At 39.5% G+C, this 24,964-nt stretch overlaps 1 protein-coding gene across 1 annotated transcript in view; it reads right to left on the reverse strand.

Annotated features, from left to right (window-relative positions):
* Nucleotides 1–24,964, reverse strand: part of LOC138761753 (protein unc-80 homolog) — a 335,004-nt gene that overhangs the window by 261,843 nt on the left and 48,197 nt on the right. Inside the window, 4 exon segments of the mRNA XM_069934449.1 lie at nucleotides 6,853–6,983; nucleotides 18,094–18,158; nucleotides 20,287–20,410; nucleotides 21,578–21,888. Coding sequence (XP_069790550.1) covers nucleotides 6,853–6,983; nucleotides 18,094–18,158; nucleotides 20,287–20,410; nucleotides 21,578–21,888 — 631 coding nt within the window.

Consider the following 24,964-nt stretch of genomic DNA (forward strand, 5'->3'; position numbering starts at 1 on the left):
TCAAAGATGGGCCATGCTAACTAGCGGCATATAACTATGATATAAAACATAAATCAGGAACACTCAACAGCCAGCAGATGCCTTATCTCGCATGCCGCTACCCAAGACAGAACAACGAGAATTATTAAATGGACAGCAGAGGCCGCAGCCATCAACGAAGAACAACTTCAACAACTACCCATTGTAGCCCAGATGATCGCAAAGGAAACCCGAAAAGAGGCAACATTAAGCAAGATCCTATACTTCACCCTTAATGGGTGGCCTGATTCTGGTCATCCCAGCAGATCTAAAACCTTACCACACACGCCACCATGAACTATCAGTCGAAGAAGGAGGTTTACTATGGGGTACCCGCACAATTATTCCAGCCAAATGGCAAACTATCATGTTATCAGAACTGCACCACAACCATCCTGGAATGGTATGAATGAATGCACTGGCATGGATCCATGTCTGGTGGCCCTCCATAGACAGAGACATTGAAACAACAATAAGGGAATGAAAATATATCAGTCAATGCAGCCAAAAGTGCCACAAGCCGAAGTTAACTCATGGAAATGGCCATCCAAACCCTGGCATCAGATTCACATAGACTTCGCTGGACCATACATGGGTGAGACTTTCCTAATAGCTATGGACGCACACTCCAAATGGCCAGTAGTTTCACAGCTGAAAAATACCAAAGCAGATCCCACGATTGACTGTCTACGAGCTATCTTTGCAACTTACAGATTGCCTCATGAATTAGTTACAGACAATGGGCCTCAATTTACATCAGAACATTTTAAAAAATCTATGTGTAACAACAATATCAGACATATTTTGTTCACACCCTATCATCCAAGTACTAATGGGGAGGCAGAACATTTTGTACAAACATTCAAAAAAGCAATGAAAACCATGAAACTTCTAAATACCTCCTAAACACACAAAATTGCAGATTTCCTATTGGGATACAGAAACACACCACATTCTACCAGAAAGCGCACCCCAGCAGAACTAATGTTTGGCCGCAATCTGCGGACCAGGGTGTCCAGTTCATCCAGATCTGGGTTTCCGATGACAAAAAACAACATTGCCTTAAACCTCAGTTAGAACATTGGAAGTGGGCAAGAGAGTTCTGGTACAAGATTATAGACAATATAAAGACCCATGGGTGATAGAAATAATCTTACAAAAATTGATCCCCTGTTCATACTCTGTTCTAGTGGGGGACAGATTGTGAAAGCCACACATTGACCAATTGCGAGCATTGACTGACACGAAGGTCCATGAACTGCCTCATGAACTAGAGGAGGTGGAACCAGACCTGCAGCAGCCTGCCCCAACCATCCCACGCCTCAGGCCGAGTTGTGTGTGGGGGTGGGGGGGGGGGGCAGAGACGGTCACGGAGCCAGTCACAGAGCCAAGGAGTCCAGTAACTGAGACAAACAGCCAGGAGGGTAGCGAAGACGGGCAGTCGCCGCCGACTCGACCTGCGAGCCTACAGGTCCCGAGCAAAGACCAGCACAGCAAACCAAGCCGAGGCAGACCAAAAGAGAAAGAAGACCACCTGAAAGCTTTAAGGACTATGTGCCCTTATTATTAATAAATACACTCTCGTTTATAATTATAATTACTCATGAGGTGTATTCTAATTCTCACTTGTAGTCCTGAGCCTGATGTAATCTTATTAGTTAGAAGGGGCCCAGTCAGCATTTACTGCACGGGGGGGGGGGGGGGGGGGGGGGGAGGGGGGAAGAGTGTTGGGTATAAGCCCTCCTCTCTGCAGGACATCATTACGCCCATGTCATGATGTCACCCAACCCGGTGTGTCAGTAGCCATGTTAGTCTAATGGAAGAAAAGGATGAGAAAGCATCATGTCTCTGGGTCTTAATTGTTTGAGTGCATACACAATAGGAACATTGAGGCTAATTCAGGATCAAATAGAGATGTACTGGTAAAGGCAAAGAATTGGCTGACTAAATAAGTGTTCTACAACGACTTTTACCAAGGAGGTAAACTGCAGTAAATACAGAGATGGATGAGATAAAAATAGGCTTGGACATTATTGTTAACCAAACACTATACTTTTACTGAAACAACAAAGGTGGAATTTCTGTCTGCCTGATTTTCTGCCAGTGGTGGCTGTTATTGTCCATTTAGAGGCAAAACAAAATTACTGTATTTTAATTCTTTTTTTGATGTCATCATAAATTGACTTAATTTATTGATAAAAATTGATTACTACTTTAGTGCCTTAGTAGCTGCCAAAATAAATTACCCTGCTGCTGATGCACAGACCAAGGATGCATTACAATTACATTCCAACTCCTTATTGATTTAGGATTTGATAAGGTACATGCTTGAAGATTAGATTGTCTGAATAATTTAGAAACCATGGCAACTAAAAAAATTGTACAATGAGTCAGCCTTTCCTTGCAGCCACTGCGCCTTCACAGATAATTATTAAGGCCACCTCATTATTAGTCACTTTTGCATTAGTTAGCATTTTCTCAGAGCTCTATTTCTTAAACAAATAAATGAGATTTTAAAAAAAATCACTGCCAGCTTTAAATGAGGCCAGATCATCCTAGACCTAGCCACGCTTGTACTTGCTACCACCCATGCTAGCTTTCTCAGCATGCAGAAGGAGAAATGGAGCAGTTGATGTGCAGTTCCCTCTGGAACTGCTAACCATTCATCAGCTTGACTTAGCTCATTATCATCAATATTTCATTCGTAATCATTACCAAATCAATTACATTATACTGAAGGTAGCAAAGAAATCAAATCTAACATAAAATTTGACATGAAATTAAATTATGACTAAATTTTAATCACATAGATTGGTACGTGTGAGAAATGGAAAAATACGAAAGATACTGATACAATTAGGCCACAAGGAATCATACTCCTTAACTACTCGAGTGCTTTGAGAGGTTGGTTATGAAGCAAATCAACTCCTATCTCAGAAAGGACCTGAACCCACTTCAATGTGCCTATTGTCTCAACAGGTCAATGGCAGATGCCATCTCACTGGCTTTTCATTTTCACCTAGACCAGAGAAACACCCATGTCAGGCTGTTGCTCACTGATTACTACCCAGTGTTCAACATCCTCACACCAAAACTTATAACCAAGCTAAAGGCTTCAGGATCCTGTCCGCCCCTCTACAATTGGATCCTCAACTTCTTCATCAGTAGACCCCAATCAGTGCAAATCAACTCACCTACTCCACTAACCATCAGCATAGGGGCACCCTAAAGCTGCAAGCTTCACCAGCTACTTTACACCTTGTTCATTATTGACTGCATAGCCAAATCTGGCTCCATCTTTATCTACAAATTTTCTGATGACACCATTGTTGTTGGCCAAATAACTAGAAATATTAAGTCAAAATACAGATGGGAGACTGAGGTGATACAAGAACAACTTTGCTCTCAATGTCACCTTATTGTTGATTTTATGAAGGAAAGGCTGAGGTGCCACAAACCTACCCACTCATGGTCCAGATAAACGCTATCCCGTTTTCACTGTTCACTGCAAGGTTTATGGTATGAACGACAAATAAATGTGACTTGACTTGACACTGATGGTTGTAGAAACATACAAGACAACATAGGCTCTGACTTCCCATCCACTGAATTTATCCATGTGAAGGGCTTCCTCAAGAAGGCAGCCAACATCAATAAGGACCCTCAGCACCCTGGTCACAACTTCTTCTCACTGTTAGCTTTGGGAAGCCTGAAGACCAGCACCTCTAGGTTCAAGAACAATTTTTTCCATCAGCTCTCTCAGGATCTTGAACCTACACTTGTTAAAGTAATCATGGACAGTTCCAACACCACAAAAGGACTGTCTGCACTGTTGTTAAGTCACTTTTTTGCCCTAGAATAACTGTTTTTTTAAATTTATTGTTACTTTTTATTTCAAAGAAGAGTACTATTGCGGTTGTTTATCTTGTTGCTTTTCTAGTTTTTTTTTTACAAATTATTTGTCTAGCTGCAGCAAGCAAGAATTTTGGTGCATATATATTTTACACAATATATATGACAATTATAATTATTCTTAATGGATGAAAGGAAACAAGAAAATAAGTTGAATAATTAGACATTGATAATAGTGACAAAAATGGACATGAATTCTTTGTGCTCGCTTTTCCAAAGCGAAGGTGAAGATGTACGGCACTAGGCAAATAACCGACAGTGGAGAAGCTTTTGTTCTCTCAGATGATCCTGAATTAATGGGTAAATATGGCCTGATAATGCTTGTCCAACCAGATCCGGTAATTGTTCCTCTTGAAGATCCTGGATGTGGTCTACATGGACTTTAGCAAGATCTTTGATAAGGTTCCCCATGGAGGTTGGTCAATAAGGTTTAGACACTCCATATTCAGGATAAAGTAGTATATTAGATTAGAGACAGGCGCTGCAGAAGATGATTGCATATCTAATTGGAGACGTAGCTAGTAAATTGCCTCAGGGGTCGATGCTGGGTCCGTTGTCGTTTGTTCCATCTATATCAATGATCTGAATGACAATTTGGCAAATTAGATCAGCAAGTCTGTATAGGACGCAAAGATTAGAGGTGTCATGGACAGTAAAGGCGGCTTTTAAAGCTTGCAGCAACATCTGGACCAGTTGGAAAAATGGGGTGCAAAATAGCCAATGGAATTTATTTCAGACAAGTGTGAGGAAATGCATTTTGGGAGGATTAACCAAGGTCAGACATACACAGTAAACAGGAGGGCAGTGAGAAGTGCAGTTGAAAGGAGGGATCTGAGAACACAAATACAAAATTCCTTGGAAGTGGTGTCACAGGTAGATAGAGAAATAAAGAGAGCTTTCGGCATGTTGATCTTCACAAGTCAAATTATTGAATAGAGGAGTTAGGAATGTTATGATGAATTTGTGCAAGAGGTTGGTGAGGACAAATTGTGTATTTCTGGTCATTAAACTAAAGGAAATATACTGTATCAATAAGATTGAAAGGGTGCAAAGATGTACAAAAATATTGCTGGGACTTGAATGGACTTGCAGGGAAAGGTCAAATAGGTTAGGACTTTATTCCTTGGAGTGTATAAAAATGAGGGGTATTTGATAGAGGTGTACAAAATTATGAGGGGGTATAGATAAAGGCATACAGGCTTTTAGGTGAGACAAGAACTAGAAGATATGGGTTATGGTTGAAAGGAGAAATGACAAGGGAACATTAAGGGAAGCTTCTTCACGTAGATAGTGGTGCGAGTGGGGACAAGCTACCAACTTAAGTGGTGAATATAGGCTCCACTTTGACAATGATGTAAAATTTGGTCACAAGCAGGTCAAATGGGCGAGGCAGAATAATAGTTTGGCACAGACTAGATGGGCTGAAGGAGCTATTTCTGCTCTATGGATTAGAAAACCAACTGGTGCCAAACATACTCAGGGCTTAGAATTGAGTGAGCAGTAAGTGTACAGAATACACACTAGGTCACATTGTCCTTGACACAATATGTGCATGTAGGTGCCTGGGGTTTTCACTGGGACAGTGATGTCTGTAATCTTAAAAGTGAGTGGAACCAAACTGAGATTTAAAAAAAACCCACCATATTCAACAGTGCAGAAAAAGTTGGGGAATAAAAACTGCAGAGATTCAAAAAAAGCAAGCAGGGATAATGCAGCATGGTTGCAATTACAATTTGAATTATTTAATAAAAATATTTGTGCTGAAACATTTTTGACTTCTATGGAAAAGTCTGTTGACAAAATTAGAAAATATATTCCAGATTTTCTCTAAAGAGAGATAAAAATAAAAATGCCAATTATACAGATTAAGAAAAAAGTTAAAAGATGGAAAATAAAAGACAATTCAGCTCCTCATGCCTCCTATTGCAATCTTTCACCTCAGTGTCTCTTTCTTTCAATAATTTCATCATTTGATCCTTTATCCATCTTTTTAATTTCAGTACGTGTAATGGAAGCAAAGAGCTGAATAAATTTTATAGTAACGTGATATTTGAGAAACAGATAGCTGCCAGAAGCTAGAGGTGCAACAATTATCATGGGGAAAAGTGGTGAGGCAATGTAGACACGTGGGCCAAGGGACCTTTTCCTATGCTGTTCAACGAAAATAATATGCTTGAAAGTCCCAGATAACAAATAGATATAATAAAATTATCAATCCTTCAGAGAAGAACGTGCATGTGCCATCACTACTTCAGTAGATATTGTTGAGTGAGCTACACATATTTTTCAAAACCTAAAGTGTGTCAATCCCCACCACCTTACTTGGGATTGAATGACATTTTCATAGTGTCAATGAAATTATAATAATATTGAGGTAATTGAGTCAGAACTTTACAAAAAATTTGAAATACATTCAACCCTGGGAGTGCCCCAGACACCCAGGTTTATGTAGAAGCATGATTTTTCTTTGAATGTAATCCTATACTATAAATTGTTCTCTGCACATGGCTTTATGGATGTTAGAAATAATCTGTTTGTTTGCAGAACCCATTTGGTGATAAATTAAAAACGTAAATAGCTGGGTACCATTCAACTTAACCATACTTTTCGAATTGCATCAGTATATTCACCTTGGGAGTTCAGAGGTGATATCATCAAAAAGTAATCACAGCAGAAATGGATATGCTGAAAAATGCGTTAAAATAATTTACTGAACATCACCACAATCAAGCTTTGCAAGAACATTGGGTTCAATGTGACCAGCCACAATATAATTAACTGAGCTTGAAAGCCGCACCAAAACCTTGTTTCTCTATAAAGTACTAAATGTTTACTATTTAACAAATCAGGAATGTCAAATTTCATTAAAAACTGTCAGGGAATATAATTTATTATTAATATTAAAAAGAGAAACATCAATACCTGGAGTTAGAGGTTCCTTTGTCCTGGGAAGTACCTGTAGATTCACGTGAATTTTTTAGATGAGAGCTCTGTGTTCCAATTTCTGGAGCTAGAGAGTCCAACTTAGCAGTTTCACAAACCACCTGAAAACCCTTTGTATCATTAGAGGGAATAAATTAACTTATGGTTCATTAAATTGACATTTTAACACATAATTGAAACCAGTGACATTTAACAACATTATTATTTCCAAGGTATACCAGAAGAACCAAAGTTTAAAAAAATAATTCACACGATTGTTTAGCCAATTTATGGGGCAGCTGAAGACTAAAGATAACATCTTTTCATTTTCATGCTACAAAACAAAAAGCAAAATAGTGCAGTCACCAAAGATTCCGAGGCTTGTCAATTACAGATTTACATTGATTTCTTGAACTACATTTTTGTGAAGGTGTCAAATTAAAAGAGGTTCAACAATAAATTTAGCAAACTGCCTCTTTCCCTTTAATGAAGAAATCTATGCAGAACAATTTCTGTTAATGAGTGCTTCTCAGGGATTCAATTCTGTATCTTTCCTGAAAGAAACCCTACATAATGCAGACCCCCACAACACATTCAATATCACCTCAAATGCCATTTTAAAATAACAAAATTGCTAAGCGCTGGAAGTACTCAGCATCTGCGAAGATGCTGACCTGGAAAGGTGAAAATGGAAATGTAATTTCAGTTGCAGAGGAGGAAAAAGTGGCAGAGAGCATAGGCAATGACTAAAAGAGTGCAGACCAAACATAGTGTTGAACAGGAAAGTCTGCCTGCAGATGCTGAGGTTGAGCACAATACACCAATGTGCAGGAGAAGCTCAACAGAATGACCAATCATCAGTTGCTTCAGACCTTGATCTCTGACATTGCTTCAATGATGTCCAAAATAAAAGTTCAAGGAATTGCTAAACTATTGTATTCACGGCCCTCTGCCACAATTTTTACTAATTTACCACAATCTCAACCTTTTAATCTGCAACATAACATAACAATTACAGCACGGAATCAGGCCATTAGGGCCTTCTAGTCCATGGCACTCATCAAGGATGCACGTTAAGCCCTTTATTTTATCTGATCTGGCGACTGAACCATTAGCAATTTCATTTCTTGAGTACAAGGATATCTTGGGGATACGAGAGAAAGGTCTCTATGCAGATGATCTCCTACTTTACATTTCAAATCCAATCACCTATCTTCCCCATATGATGTCATTGCTATCACAATTTTGTCAATTCTCAGGATATGAACTGAATGCGCATAAAAGTGAAGTTCTTCCATTGATATTTTGTTTCTACAGCAGTGTATGGTGATTCTCCTTTTAAGGTTGTTAAAAATCAGTTCACTTACCTTAGAATATTACAATTATAAAGAATCATCAACATATTTTTAATGAGAATTATCTAGCTTTGCTTAAACAAGTGAAACATTCCCTGACCCAAAGGTCACCATTGTCTACAACTCTAGTTGGCTACATTAGTTCTATTAAAATTACTATTTTGCCTACATTTTAATATCTTTTTCAATCTGTTCCAATATTTGTTCCTAAATCATTTTTTTTTTTTTTTTTACTTACTTGACTCAGCCATATTGTCTTACATATGAAAGGGTAAGCATTCTTGCCTTAATAAAGTTCTTCTTCAGAGATCAAAGAAAGATGGTGGAATGGCTCTATCTAATTTTAGATTCTACTATTGGGCAGTCAATATACTAAGTCTTACACTTTAGTCCTTCTTTCATAATCATTCTGACTGCCCATTATGGCCATCAATGAAGATGAATTTCCCCAAAAATGTTTCTAAATTAGCATTTTTGGGCTCTTCACTTCCATTCTCAACTAAGTTAATAGATAATCAATTGTTAAATATTCTATGAGAATTTGGGCACAATTTAGAAAACATTTTCCATTTCATAATTTTTTTCTCTCAAGTCCTATCGTATTGAATCACTTTTTTCAACCCTCTTTACATGACGATAATAGAGAGGGTATTCCAAGCTTTAAGGATCTGTTCATTGATTAATATTTTGCATCGTTTGAACAGATTACTGCTAAATTTTCCTTGCTTAAATCTCAATTCTTTAGATATTTGCAAGTCCGGCATTTTCTTAAATCACAAGTTTGTAATTTTCCAAAAGAGTTTGAATTAAATTTTGCAGGTGAGTTTTTTTTTTAGCTTAATGCCTTCTTGTAAAAGTTTAATATCTCTTATTTACGAGAAATTGTTATGTTCAAATCAGACTTCATTAGTTAAAGTCAATAATGCTTGGAATCAGGATTTAAATTTGACTATATCAGATGTGGATTCTTAAGTTGGTTAATTGCTCCTCATTATGTGCTTGACATTGTCTATTACAATTCTAAGTGATACATAGAGCACATTTGTCCAAGGCTAAATTATCTCACTTTTATTCTGATACGACTCCCTGGAGTGACAGGTGTAAGAGCAGAGAAGTGTTATTAATTCATATGTTCTGGACTTGATCTTGTCTAGAAAAATACTGGAGAAATTTTTTAAATCAAAAATTTTCAATTTCGATTTAACACAAAATCCTTTGGTGGCCCTCTTCGGTACAACAGGAGGGAATGATTCTTCTTTATCTTTCGTTCAGAGTCATGCCATTTCTTTTGTCTCTTTTGGTGTGGCGTTCGATTTTACTAAAATGGAAGGATGCTGCCCCACCTACTCATGTGCTGTCTGAACATGGAAAAGATTCATTATTCAATCAATAACTCAGAAGTTATGGGGGTCATTCATGACTCACTATCTTACTTTATAATTTTACTCCAGTATAATTAAATTGTTTGTCTTGTATCTTTTCCATGTTCCTTATATTATTTTTTATTTAACTTTTTAAAAAATTATTAGTCATATATAGCATCTGGCAATGTGGTTAGGTAATGGGTTTGAGTTTTTCTCCTCTACTACTTTCTTCTTTCCTTTTTTTTTTAAATATTATTAGTTTTTTTCCAAAAAAGGTATATACTATTTAGAATATGAATTATGGATATGATTTACAATTTATGTATGTTAGTGATAAATGGAATATCTTATTTAGCTTCTGTCCATACTATCTTATGGAATTGTACCCATTTTGTAGGAGTTCTTTATTAAAATCAATAAAAATATTATAAAAAGAAAAAAGAAGGAACTGCACCATCTGGGATAATTGATGTCCTCAGTATATAGTTTCAGACAGAAAGTCAATATTTTCTCCACAGATGTGGCTGAACCTTTCTTTTTCAATTTGTTTTTCTTCTCCCTCCAACAGATAATTTTTACGGTAATTGTTATTTGGACAATTTTAGTCTGCACCTCATCCCATGCATTCCCCCAACCTTCCCTTCCCCAGAATTTTACCCACTTTTATATCCCACTTTTATAGTTGTGTTGAAGCAGCCTTGACCTGATACGTCATTGAAATTCTCTCCCCACTACTGCAGTTTGATTTGCTGAGTGCTTCTTGCATGTGTATTTTTTGTTTTTCTAGATCTACTGGTTTTTGCTTCAAATGCTATTTCATAATCTCTCAAAACTTTACTCCACAGGATTGCATTGCTAAAGATAAAAAAAAAACTCAAAAATTAAAAAGAGCAAGGCTTTTCATGATCAAGTGCCATTGTTTTAACATCGTTTTCACAAATCGTTCTCCAACGTTACAACAATGGTGTCAGAGAGGTCCAAGGAACTACTGTCTACATTTATTTTCCAAAATTTTATTGTTTAACTTAAATCTTAAAGTAGATTTACAAGAATGACTGCAGATGCTGGGGTCAACTACAACAAAGAACTGACCTGGAAGTAAAGGGTTACTAACTTTTTGGGCTAGGCCATTAGTCAGGTACAAGAATTAACAGGCAGGTGCCTGAATAAAAAGGTCAGAGGGTTGGGGGAGGGGGGGAAGCACAGGCTTACAGGCAAGAGGTCATAGTTGGATACAGGTTGGAGGGTATCAGAGAAACAAGCTGAGATGATGGGGAGAGGGCCGAGGGTAGGTTCCTGATAGGAGAAAGAAGGGAAGGGGATGGGGAGCTGCAGGAAAGGAAACAGAGGAATAAGGAAAGAGGGGAGAGGGTTAACAAAAATTGGAGGTCAATCTAAATGCCATCTGGTTGGAGACTGCCGAGTCGGAATAAAAAGTGTCATTCCTCCAATTTGCTGGTGGCCACAGTTTGGCAATACCAGGCTATGGAGAGGCATGTCAGTGTGACAATGGTATGTGGAATTAAAATGGTTGGCAACTGGAAGGTCCTTGCTGTTGCCCTGGACAGAGCGAACGTGCTCAATGAAGCAATCTCCCAGTCAGTGTCCAGTTTCCCTGATGTAAAGGATACCACACTGGATGTAGCAAATGACCCCTACAGATTCACAGGTCTGCTTCACTTGAAAGGACTGTTTCAGGCTTAAAATTGTAGTGAGGGAAGAGGTGTAAGTGGAAGTGCAGCACTTCTTGTGGTAAAAGGGATAGGTACCAAGGGGGTAATTAGAGGGAAGAGATGAGTGGACGAGGGAGTCATGGAGAGAGCGGTTGCTATGGTAAGTGGAGAGGGGAGAGCAAGATATGTCTGGCCGTGGAAATTGTGGAGGATAACATATTGGATGCAGAGGCTGGGGGGGGGTTAGTTGAGGACAAGGGGTATTCTGATTCTGTCCTTGATGCCTCTCCAGACGTAAGTGGCCAAGACAGATATGTGGGAAATAGAGGAGATGAGGGTGAGGGCTGAGTTAATGGCAGCAGAGGGGAAACCATGTTTTCTGAAGAAGGGTATTTCGGATGTTCCAGAATGGAAGAACTCATCCTGAGAGCAGATGCGATGGAGTCAAAAGAATTAAGAAAAAGTGATAGAATCCTTACAGGATGGGAAGATGTGTAGTCAATGTAACTGAGGGAGTTAATGGGCTCAAAGTTTTTTTTCCGATTTCCACTACACTGATATTAGCATTCAGCCAATTCTATTCACTCCTTTTGAGGTCAAAAAGCTACTGAGAGTACTGGATATCACAAAATTTGGGAACTAGAGAATATTAGCTGTTTAACTCTCCTGGAATTAGTTAGACCTCTTGGAGCTTCTTCCCATAGGCTGTGGGATTGATGAACAGTATCCTGTAAATAATTCCTAAGTATTTATACAGTGCTCCCCATAAAGTTTGAGACAGACACTTTATTCCTTTATTTGCTCCTGTGCTCCACAGTTTTAAATTTGTTATCAAACAATTCACGTGTGATTAAAGTGCATATTCCAGATTTTATTGAAGATTATTTGTATATATTTTGTTTTAACTATGTAAAATTGATAGCACTTTTTTCAGGGTACCGTAATGTTTGGGAAATTTGGCTTCACAGCCTTTGTGTGAGTACTCGGGTATGATTAATTGCTTCATTGGTGGAGGTATAAGTGAGCTAGGCTTACTTCCAAGCTCTTGTTCACCCTTGGAGTCTGTCGTTGCCATTTACAACACGAGGACTAGAGTTGTGCCAATGAAAGTCAAAGAAGCCATTAAGAGGCTGGCAAGCAAAAATAAAACAATAAAACAAACCTCAGGATGACCAAAATCAGCAGTTTGGAAAATTATGAAGAGAGTACTGGTGAGTTTAGTAATCACAAAGGGACTGGTCTTCCATGGAAGACCTCCACAGCTGAAGACAGAAGAATTCTCATCATAATGATGAAAAAATCCCAAAACGTCTGTCCAACAGATCAGAAACACTGTCCAGGAGGCAGGTGTGGAGGTGTCCAGGAGGCAGGTGTGGAGGTGTCCAGGAGGCAGGTGTGGAGGTGTCCAGGAGGCAGGTGTGGAGGTGTCCAGGAGGCAGGTGTGGAGGTGTCCAGGAGGCAGGTGTGGAGGTGTCCAGGAGGCAGGTGTGGAGGTGTCCAGGAGGCAGGTGTGGAGGTGTCCAGGAGGCAGGTGTGGAGGTGTCCAGGAGGCAGGTGTGGAGGTGTCCAGGAGGCAGGTGTGGAGGTGTCCAGGAGGCAGGTGTGGAGGTGTCCAGGAGGCAGGTGTGGAGGTGTCCAGGAGGCAGGTGTGGAGGTGTCCAGGAGGCAGGTGTGGAGGTGTCCAGGAGGCAGGTGTGGAGGTGTCCAGGAGGCAGGTGTGGAGGTGTCCAGGAGGCAGGTGTGGAGGTGTCCAGGAGGCAGGTGTGGAGGTGTCCAGGAGGCAGGTGTGGAGGTGTCCAGGAGGCAGGTGTGGAGGTGTCCAGGAGGCAGGTGTGGAGGTGTCCAGGAGGCAGGTGTGGAGGTGTCCAGGAGGCAGGTGTGGAGGTGTCCAGGAGGCAGGTGTGGAGGTGTCCAGGAGGCAGGTGTGGAGGTGTCCAGGAGGCAGGTGTGGAGGTGTCCAGGAGGCAGGTGTGGAGGTGTCCAGGAGGCAGGTGTGGAGGTGTCCAGGAGGCAGGTGTGGAGGTGTCCAGGAGGCAGGTGTGGAGGTGTCCAGGAGGCAGGTGTGGAGGTGTCCAGGAGGCAGGTGTGGAGGTGTCCAGGAGGCAGGTGTGGAGGTGTCCAGGAGGCAGGTGTGGAGGTGTCCAGGAGGCAGGTGTGGAGGTGTCCAGGAGGCAGGTGTGGAGGTGTCCAGGAGGCAGGTGTGGAGGTGTCCAGGAGGCAGGTGTGGAGGTGTCCAGGAGGCAGGTGTGGAGGTGTCCAGGAGGCAGGTGTGGAGGTGTCCAGGAGGCAGGTGTGGAGGTGTCCAGGAGGCAGGTGTGGAGGTGTCCAGGAGGCAGGTGTGGAGGTGTCCAGGAGGCAGGTGTGGAGGTGTCCAGGAGGCAGGTGTGGAGGTGTCCAGGAGGCAGGTGTGGAGGTGTCCAGGAGGCAGGTGTGGAGGTGTCAATGCCTACTGTTCACAGAAGTCTTCACGAAAATAAATACAGAGGCTACACTTCACAATGTAAACAACTAATCACAGAAATAGATGGCCAGATTACAGAAATATTCCACATAATTCTGGAAAAAGGTCTTGTGGATAGGTGAGACCAAGATTAACCTGCATCTGTGAAGGCAAGAGCAAAGTATGGAGGTGTAAAAGAACTGCCCAGGGTCCAAAGCATACCACCTTTGCCATGGTTTGCATTCTGCAGATTAGCCTCTGCACTATTCATTAATTATTCTGTGGACAGTAGTCACTGACATATCCACACATGGGTCTTGAAGAGATTTGGGGATTTTTCTTCATTATGATGAGAATTTGTCTGTCATCAACAATGGAGGTCTTCCCTGGAATACCAGTAAAAGCAGAATGTTGGAGAATCTCAGCAGGTCAAGCAGTGTCTTTTACTTAACAGACAATCCAAGCTGCAAGCCTCACAGGGAAAATGCCCTCAACATTTCCTCCGGTACACTGAGGACTATTTCAGGGCTGCCTCATGCATCTGCGATGAGTTTGTCCACTTCATTCGTTTCGCGGCCAACTTCCACCCCAATCTCAAACTCACCTGGTCTATCTCTGACAAAACTCTCCCCTTCCTGGATTTCTCGGTTTCCATTTTAGGTGACAAGGTTTTCATCGCCATACATTACAATCCCACTAACTCCTTCTCTAAATAAGAGAGACCGGCTGTAGATTAGGAGACTGCTTCGCACAGCACCTCCTCTCTGTCCACAACTAAAGCGACCTCCCCATAGCCAACCATTTCAATTCTGAGTTACAGTCTCAAGCTCACATGTCTGTCCATGGCCTTTCACACTACCCCACCCCGATCACCTGCAGATTGAAGGAACAACACCTCATTTTTCGTCTGGGCACTCTCCAACCCCAGGGCATGAATACTGAGTTCACTGCATTCCACTAATCAGGTTGCCTCCCGCCTCCCCCCCCACCCCAACCCACTTTAACTTGTTATTCCAGTTCCTACTTTCTTTCTCTCTCCTCCTAGCCTAGACTACTCCCCCTCCCCTCATCTCCCACCCTCACCACCCTCCTCCCCCCTTTTGTTTGGACATCTTTCATGTTCCCCCACACCTTGATGAAGGGCTCAAGCCTGAAACGTTGGTTATATATCTTCACCTTTGCTCCAAATTTGTGTGTTTTTCCACTAACTAATTACTTTGACTACATTTCCTCACCCACTGTCCCCTGCAAGAATTATATCCCCTTCTCTCAATTTCTTTGTCTCCACCACATCTGTCCCCAAGATGAAGTCTTCCAGTCCAGATATTCCAAAATGTCTGCTTTCTTCCAAAAACATTGCTTCCCTTCCACTACCATCAACTCAGCCCTCACCCACATCTCCTCCTTTTCCCTCTCATCTACCCGTTCCCCCAAACATAACAAACATAGAACCCCGCCCCATCCTCACCTACCACACCACCAGCCTCCACATCTAACACATTATCGTCTGGAATTTCCAGCACTTACAACAGGATCCTACTACTAGACACATCTTTCCCTGTAACAGTACTGATTATCCACACCTTACAAACAAATAAAGAATACACTCATTCGTTTCTTTCAGCATACCATGAAGTCAACTTTCTTTTTATTATTCACTAAACACAACATTGCATTCTTCAATTCTCTAAACTCCTCTGATCCTCTCATTGGCTCACCACCTCACAGATGATCCTGACACTCTCACTCCTCTCCTGACGAAAGTAAGTACACAACTACGACAGCCCTCCCTCAGCCTCCAAGCCATGCAAGGAGGTGACTGATTGGAACTGTCTTGCTACACAACAGCCTGGAGGGCTGACAGTTCGGCCCGACCTCATATGACTGTGCAAGCCAGCCGAGTTTGTGAATCCGAGTCGAGTACAATACTGCATTTATCAACCTCCCAACCACTACGCAGTTAAATTCCTCTGACCTTCTCATGGGCTCACTGCCACATGGGTATTTTGACACTCTCACTCTCTTCCTGATGAAGGCAAGTATGTGTATGCGACTGTCTTCTCCTCCCCTTGTGGCCTCTGTGACTCCCTCATGCACTTATCCTTCCCCACGAATCACCTCCCCTGACACCTTTACCTGTGGCTACAGGAGATGCCACACGTGCCCACAGCTCCTCCCTCAAGCAGGCTTTTCAAGTAAAGGAACACTTGACTTGTGTATCCACAGGAACGATTATTGCATCCGGTGCTCCCTTTGTAGCATTCTCTACATCAGAGAGACTGGGCGCATTTTGAGAGATTGCTTCAATGAGCATCTCCGCACCAGTGACAGAGACCTCCTAGCAGCCAACCATTTCATTTCTTTGTCACACTCCCATACTCACATGTCTGTCCATTGTTTATGTACTATTCCACCAAGATTATGTGCAAATTGGAGGAACAACAGCTGATTTTCCATCTGGGCACTCTCCAATTGGATGGCATTAAAATCAACTTTTACATTTTCTGCTAACCTGCCCTCCTTACCACCCCACCCCCTGCCAACACCCTCACCCTTCCCAGTACTCCTCCACCTTTCCCTCTCTATACACCTAGCCTTCCCTCCTCCCCTTGATCACTGTTGTCACCCCTTCCCTTTTGCACCTATCACCTCCTGCCTTTGCAACCACAAATCCCTCCCCCCCCCGCCTTTTGTTTGGACTCCTGCTGACATTTTTCCATATCTTGATGAAGGGCTCAAGCCCAAAACATCTGTTATGTATTTTTACCTTTGCTATATAAAGGACACTGTTTGACCTGCTGAGTTTCTCTAGCATTATGTTTTTACTTCAACCGCAGAGTTGACAGATTTTCGTGTTTTTGAGCACACCAGTACACTTTTTCTTCTTAATGATGTCCCAAACTCTTGATTTTGGTAATTCTAAGGTTTGGGCAACGTCTCTTACTGTTTTATTCTTGGTTTTTTTTAGCCTCGTAACGGCTTCTTTGACTTTCATTGGCACAACCCTGGTCCTCATGTTGCAAAATGGCATCCACAGACTCTAAAGGTGATCAAAAACTTAGAAGAAAGCCTAGCTCTCTTATACCTGCACCAATGAAGCAATAAAACATACCCGAGTACTCACCAACCCCTATGAAGCCAAATGTTCCAACATCATTGTGCCCTGAAATTGAGGTCCAATTTGAAAAGTGCTGTAATCCAAAGAACGTTGAATAAAATCTGAAATGTGCATTTTAATCACTCGAATTGATTACAAATTTAAAACTCTGAGGCACAGGGGCAAATAAAGGAGAAAAGTATATTTGTCCCAAATATTGAGGACACTGTATATATTTATTTTAAATTATATCTTTACGTCTTTATGTGATTACCATGTGCTGTGTATTTAATGTGTATGTGTGTACACTGTGATAATAAATATGAATTTATAAAGCGGCAAGTATTTTAATGTAAGTTTGTTATATTCAACAGCTAATAACACTGGACAACAATTTTTTTTCCAAAAGATCTGCTTCCTGGGGGAAAAAAGGGGATTATGATAGACAACTTCATGCTGAACACAAAGATAATTTCAGATTTGTGTATCACGCTGGAGAAATGTTGAATTTTGCATGTTTAATCACATAATGATGCTGGCACATTGTGTTAGTTCAACTGACCTAAAAATGTTTTGCTGCTAATTTTTGTTTGTACTCAACTTCTTATGTCGGTGACAACATTAGTCGGCCAGCATTGATGGATTCCAGTTGCCCTGATATATTGGTTTTCCATGGTCACAATGTCCTGATGAAACCTTTCACCATGTTCGTCACTGACTGCATCAAGATCAGCAGGAGAAAAGTCCAAGTGCGAATGCAGAAAATAAATTTTCTGTGACATGTTGCACTTAATGGTTTAGTATGCTTGAGGTAAATTTAAATATGACAGGAAACCACAAAATTAGGTTATATCTAAAAATAAGTATGTGATAGAACATTTTCAGGTGATTTTTTTGTGATCAGCAGCCCAAAATCCATAAAATACACGCAAAATTGTTTAGGAAGTGAAATCTTTGTTTTCCAGTGTAATTGCAAGGCATGGATTTGGGCACAGAAAAGCTGGCAGTCCTGAACTAAAGAACTTAACTTCAAATTCAAGTCAGGGATTTTGAACTACCATTAGGAAACACATTTCTCCCATAAAGGTCAACAAAAATCTTCAATTTAGTTGAACAATTTTTAGACGTTAAAGTCAGTTAGAAATTGAGAAGGTTAACAGACTTTTTGTTAGAATCAGTAATAAGGGACATAATGACAGGTGAAAGCAACTGAGGTATATTTTTAAGTGTAATTAAATGACAATACTTCCTCAAAAATTTTAATCAAAAGAGATTCAGGTACAGGAGAGTGTTCAAAGAACAAAGTACTCACCGTTGTTCCTGCTTTATCCAAATCACAAGGTACTCCTCTGTTGTTTAAGGGTGAAGTCCTCTTGGCTAGAAAGAAAAATCACCAGTAGAAAAGAGGTTAAATTTACTAATCTTTGCTCCCTATTTTAACTACTTAAATCAAGCAAGAGTGCTGCTTGTTGGATGTTTGCAAGAGGGAGGGAATTAAGGGTGTTGGAATGACCATGATAAGTGAATTCTTAAAATATGCATTGGGGGCTTCAGAAGATCCAAGCAACCATTCTGATGGTTAGACATTCAATTAACCTATTTGCTCCATCCCTAATACTAAGGTCCATTGTGGACTTTCAAGAGGTTTTTTCTCTGATTTCACTTGAGTGTGCGCAACATTGACAAATTTTCAATTTAACAAAAAAATTGCAGAATGACACCACCTGCAATGCTAATTTAACCATAAACCAATAGTCCATTGTAAAAACCCATTCTCCTTACAAACTTTTCATCAAGCAAATCACAGCTTCAGTAGGCATCAAACAAAGGTCAGGTTCTGACTGACCCATCATTTGTTGACAGACTTGTACCTATGATTCTTTTGCCTTAAAACTTGTCAAAACCCACAAATGGTTTGAGTTGCTTGCGATTTTATATTCTCCTACCAGACAGTTCCTTTCAAATGAATTCTTTCATTATATATTTAAATACAAGCATACATGCAGGTACATGCACTTTTCCCATTAATTCTTCAATGTCAAATAGATTATCCTTAATTTAGAAATAAACAATTTTCATTGATTTAAAAACTCTCCAAACATCCTGATTTCAACTATATGCATAGAGCAAAATACAGAGTTGGATATGAGAGAAATATCTAATTGTTTAATTTCTGATAAAGGTATTTTTTTAAAAATCCAGATCATTACACTACAAATAATCCCAACATTTCATCAATCTTTTTATTTATTGTATTAAATCAATAGACAAAAGGCTTTAATGTAAATAACTATTAAAATACTCAATAATATAGTAAAATCCTTGGTATCTGACACCTATGGGGATTGGTAGATGCCAAATAAATCTACTTTCCGGTTGCTGGAGACTTACAATGCTTAACTAATACATCTGCATTAAGCTAAGAAGCTTAAAAGACAAAATTACTATACTGTACTTGCACTGAACAAATTCACTCACATGAGTATATAAATCTTAAAGCATTTTATTTTATTCTCAGTCACATTTTTAAAAACATTTAAATATCACTGCACCTGCAGGTTCCTCCCCTCCATTAAGCTGCCCGGTCACATTTTAGATAATTAATCGCCCTTCCCCAAGTTTACAGATTTAAAAACTCTGACTAGGGTGACTCTTACTAAGCAGGTATAAGGAGACACTTTAAGAGAGTCATACCAACGGCAAGCAGCATCTTCATTCTGGGTGATCAAACACCTGCTACGAGCAAAGCATGACCAAGGCACTCTGCTGGCTGAATATTTGCACCCATCTTCACCAAAGGTTTATGTCTTCCTTCAGATAATATTTACTTTTACAATTTAAACTTACCGTTTTATTAGAACCATAGAAAATTACTGCACAGAACCAGGCTTGTTCTAGTCCCTGCCGAACCATTTCTCTGCCTAGTCCCACTGACCTGAACCCAGTCCATAGCCCACCATAGCTCTCCCATCCATGTACCTGTCCAAATTCTCCTTAAATGTTAAAATTTAGCCCTTATTCACCACTTCAGCTGCCAGCTCGTCCCACACTCCCACCACTCTCTGTGTGAAGAAATTCCCCCTAAACATTTTCCCTTTCACCATTAACTCAGGTCCTCTGGTTTGTATCTCACCTACTCCCAGTGGAAAAAGCTTACCTATATTTACTCTATCTTCCTCATAATTTTAAATACCTCTATTAAATCTCCCCTCATTCTTCTATGGTCCAAGGAATAAAGCCATAATCTGTTTTACCTTTCCCTGTAATTCAGGTCCTGAAGACCAGGCAACATCCCAGTAAATCTTCTCTGCACTCTTTCTATCTTTCTTGGAGTAAAGTGATCAAAACTGCACACAGTACTCCAATTACTTTACTCTCACTTATGTATTTTATTTAATTATTTTCCGCCATTTTTTAGCAGGTTGCTTGAAGCTGCCAGTTGCCTGAATTCTGGATACCAGGGGTTTTACTGCAAAGTTCAAAGCAAAAAATACTATTTTCTTACCTGTAACAATATTTCTAACAGGTTTTACAAGAGCAGTAAATGCTGGAGCTTCAGGATGTTTGTACTCCCACATTGGTTGCCAAATCACAAGGCCACTGGCCAGGCGAAATGTAAGATCAGATTCCTAAAAATTAGCATTCAAGGTAATACATCATTCATGGAGGACAAATAAATTATTTTCACATCATTGATTCTGACTGTAAATCTACTGGAAATTATCAATAAATTTAATATGGTTCAATCACAATATTGCTATTTTTACTCCAATATATAGGAGCTAAAATTCATCCTTTCAATAAATCTTCTACTAAATGTGTAATTAAGAAGATAGTGATTTTGCAAAATATCTTTCAAAATTCCGTTTCACTGGAATCAAGTTTGCTATATCACAGTTATGGTATTCTTGTATCTATTATTAAATAAAGCTTAATAATTTTATAATGTTTTAATCATTCTAAGTTATCTCACTAAATGATGTGTGCACAAATCACTATTCAAGTATGATTTTTTTTGCAATACTTCATCCCTTTGCCATATTAGAACTTCATGATCAAGAGAAGAAGTCAAATTATTACATTAGACATCTGTATATAACTGTGCAGCAGAGATAATAACCTTTAGGCTGATCTTGCATGTGAACTTTCTTCGTAAGCACACAACTACTTACAGTTCCTTGTTCTGCTCCTTAGCTGGGAAAATGTTAGCGTTCAATTCTGTACTTAAATTATTTGAAAAATTCTGCAATATATTCCTATTCTTAAACCATGTTGGAAGAAAAAGCCTCTCAGATTTTCCTGCAATTACCTCAACATTGAGCCTTTCGATTACTAACTCACCCTGCCACTTTAAACAATTTCTACTTTATGATTCAACCCAAACCAATCATAGCTTTCAAAATCTGTTTTTCTTCCTTTCAACTTTCTTGGGCTAAGGAGAAAATCTTAGCTATTCTAATCTCTGCCCATGACTAACAGTAACCATCTTCCCCTTCATGATGTTGCAACAAAGCCTTTCTGTGCCCTCTCCTGAAGTAGGGCAACCAGAAAGAAATACAAGACTGAGTTATGGCCCAGATTCATAAAGGATAAACTTAACAGGGAACCCTAGCATTCAATAGACATTTAGCATAATATTCAAGACTAAAACAAACTGTACAATTCACAGTTAAATTGCAAAAATAAAAATCATAATTTAAGCAGGTGATTCAGCAGTACACCAACCATCGGAAATAACTCGGGCTTTGTGGTGAGTACTCAAAGTGTTCAAAAAGATTATTAGATTATCAATTTACCTTAATTCTGTTGACAAGAGGCGCAAACAAGAAGACAAACAGTTCTACCGTGGCCATTGAATTTGTGAATAACTTGGGTCTGAAGTGCTCTTCATCCTCTGTGACACTGCATTGCCTGGGCTGGCCTGGAGATCCTTGATTCTCCACTTGATGAATAAAAGCACTGCTACTCCCAGACCAACTGGAACCACCTCCTCCGGTACTGAAAGCAGCTGTAGTTTCATTACTGCATTCATGAGGAGCATCCAATAGCATCCAGTGCAGTGTATGAAGAAGCTTGGTCTCTGCCACACCAAGCTTATCTTGATGGCCTTTAATGTAGTAAGGTAGAACATACATCAGCTGTTTATATCGAACTTATTAGACTACAGTAGGCACTTCCAATTCATGCAATCTTATAAACTTCTCAAAGCCGTAGTATGAGATCAGGTAAAAACAATCATCATCAACCAGGCCTGATGCAAGTTCTTCAGAATTTTACTAGATATTATTGATACATACTGTACTAAAAATAAAAATGGTAGCAAGGAAAAGTTAAACATAATTAGCATAACTGAAGGTAATTGTTCCACTTTCCAATTTATAAATAAATTCTGTCCTGATTTGGCATTGTTGGTTTACTACTAACCACATCTTAAATGCCCAATATCAAAAGGAGTACCAAAGTTAACTAGAAAATAACATATACAGTTCAAGGTATCCAGAAGACCTGGACTTAATGCAAATTCTCCCAGTCTCTGCACTTGAGTACTGTATTCAAATCTCTCCCCCAGGAATCACTGCAGAGACTTACACAGGTTTGAGAATATAGAGAACCTATAGAGTTTGCCTTTGTCAAACTCTCCTTTAGGTAATATTCAAGAAACAATCCACCGACTGTTAACTGGTTAGATCAGGGGTTCCCAACCTTTTTATTCCTCTGTACCCCTTGGGCATTTTTGATAGGTTCCCGTGTACTCCTAAAAATTAAGGATTAAAAAAAAACACGACATTGTGCAATCTGAGTGCAGATTACAACACCATGTATTGTACAGTAGTGGTAATTCTCTTAGACCCAATGTACCACCTGAAAAGTGCAAATGTACCACTGGGGGTACATGTACCCCAGATTGGGAACCCCTGGGTTAGACGATAAAGTTTTGAAATTTAATACAACAAAAAGTAACAACTCACAATTCTGATCCTGAATATTATTCAGTAGTGGGTGAGAAAAATGCAATGAAGCAAAGTATCTAGCAACTCAATGTACACATGTGAAGCAAAGATTTTGTTATAATATTTTCAGATTTTAAATTCAGAAAACTTAATCTGCAAGAATTCGAAAAATCAGAAAAGAAAAAGCTAAGGATTTGTATTTATAAATCACCTGGCCAAATTTTCAGGTCCCTTACTCTCAGAATGTTTAGGTAAATAGAACATCAAATGCATGTGGAAACATCTTATTAATAGCACTGAGAATTCCTAACAACATATAGATAAATAATCATTCATATTTCACTCTGGATAGTGTGCTTAAACAAAAAGAAATGCCTATAAGTACACCAAAAATATACATTTTTTTATCTTTGAAAGAGTACCATGGCATTTTTATGCAAATTGCAGTCTTTCAAGTCATTTTCAGTACTAACATAATGTGAAAATATCAAGAGAGTTCGATCCATCTTTTTTTGAGGATGAGAGAGAGAAACACGATAAGGGAGAACAGAATATTACATATATGTAGCTATGCTGGATGAAAACTAACATAAAATAATTATCTAAAGTCACAGTTTGGCTCAAGCCTCACCTTTTGTCCTTATTTTTGGAAAATATGTCTGACAAAGATGGATATTTATTTCAAAAGCATAACTACATTGTAAACATGCCAAACAATTCAAGTGTCATAAATTAAGAGAATGATAAAAGCAATCATCTGGATCTCTCTTCACACAAGAGAAGTGGGCAGAGTGCATGCTGAGAGACTGGCAGGAAACGCCAGAATTAAGATTGAATCGTCCCAGGTTCAAGATACTCAATTTAAGATTGTGTGGTCTCAGGATAGAGTACCTGTGGCTGAGATGAGAAATGCTCCATCTCAGAATTATTTTTGAATTCTTCACCTTGTAGGACTGAATGCTCAGTTGTTCAGTATATTCAAAATTGAGGTTTTTGAGGGGATTAAGACATATGGAATTCAGCCAGTAAATGAACTTCATATACAGAATGAAACATGACACAGAATGGCAAAAGTGGCTTAAAAAGGCTTTTTTTGATTACTCTACAGATTCATAAATTCTTTTGTCCCTAACACTGCTCTTTCAGATTGCATTAAAAACAGAAAATGCTGGAAACACTCAATCGGGCATGCAGCATTTATGGAAAGAGAAAGAGGGTTGACATAACCATATTCAAAATACAAATCTTCCCGTTATTTAAAAATGTCTGTCCAATGGTTTCAGGTCAAAACTGGTTTCTCTTTCCCTATCACTTTGTCCCTCTCTCTCCCAAGTGAAGAATTGTTTTTTCAAATTCCTTCGAAGTCCCACTTTCCTCATTTCATAGTTATGCCCTCTCTTCTTAGATTCTCTTAATCTACGAAACAGATTGACACTATTTACCTTATCAATGTTCCTTATCATTTTATGGACCTAAATAAGATTCCTGTCACTTTCCATGCTCCAGGGAAATCAAGCCTAGTTTTTCCAGATTCTCTTACAACTCAACTTCCCTAATCCTGGCAACAACTTTGTAAATATCTTATGTACCCTTTCCAACTTTATAATATGCTTCCTCAAGGTCAGCATCCAAAATTGCACAAAATATTCCAAATATGGCCTCAATTACATCTTGTACAACTTCAACATATACCCGAACACTTGTATTCAATGCCCCGACTCAAAAAGGTAAAAATCTCAAAAGCCCTCTTCACTACTCTGACTACCTTTGCTGCCAACTTTAAAGAGCACCTTTCGGTACCTCTGCTACAAACACACTCTACAGTCCTCCTGCCAGGTTCAATTTACCCAACTGCAGCACCTCGCACTTCTCCAAGTTGAACTGCATCTCCCATTCGTCAGCTCAGATCCCCATCTGATCTCGAAATAGTTGCAAGCCCATGAAATTGTCTTTACTGTCTATCGAAGCGCATAGTTTTGTGCTATGTTTACTCACCTTGCCACAATCAACCTTATCCAGATCATTTATATACAGTATATCACAAAAAAATATAATTGTACTGAACCCTGAGGCTCTCCACTGATCATGGTCCTCCAGTCTGAAAAATCGTCCTCTACAATCACTCACTGACTTCTATTAATAAGCCATTTTTTCAAATCCATTTGGCTCGTGGCTCAAGATCATAGTAAAGCTGAGACCTCTAATGGTGAATTTAAGATTGAACGTGAAAAA

The sequence above is a fragment of the Narcine bancroftii genome, chromosome 4, assembly GCF_036971445.1.
Source record: "Narcine bancroftii isolate sNarBan1 chromosome 4, sNarBan1.hap1, whole genome shotgun sequence".
In the NCBI taxonomy this organism is placed as follows: domain Eukaryota; kingdom Metazoa; phylum Chordata; class Chondrichthyes; order Torpediniformes; family Narcinidae; genus Narcine; species Narcine bancroftii.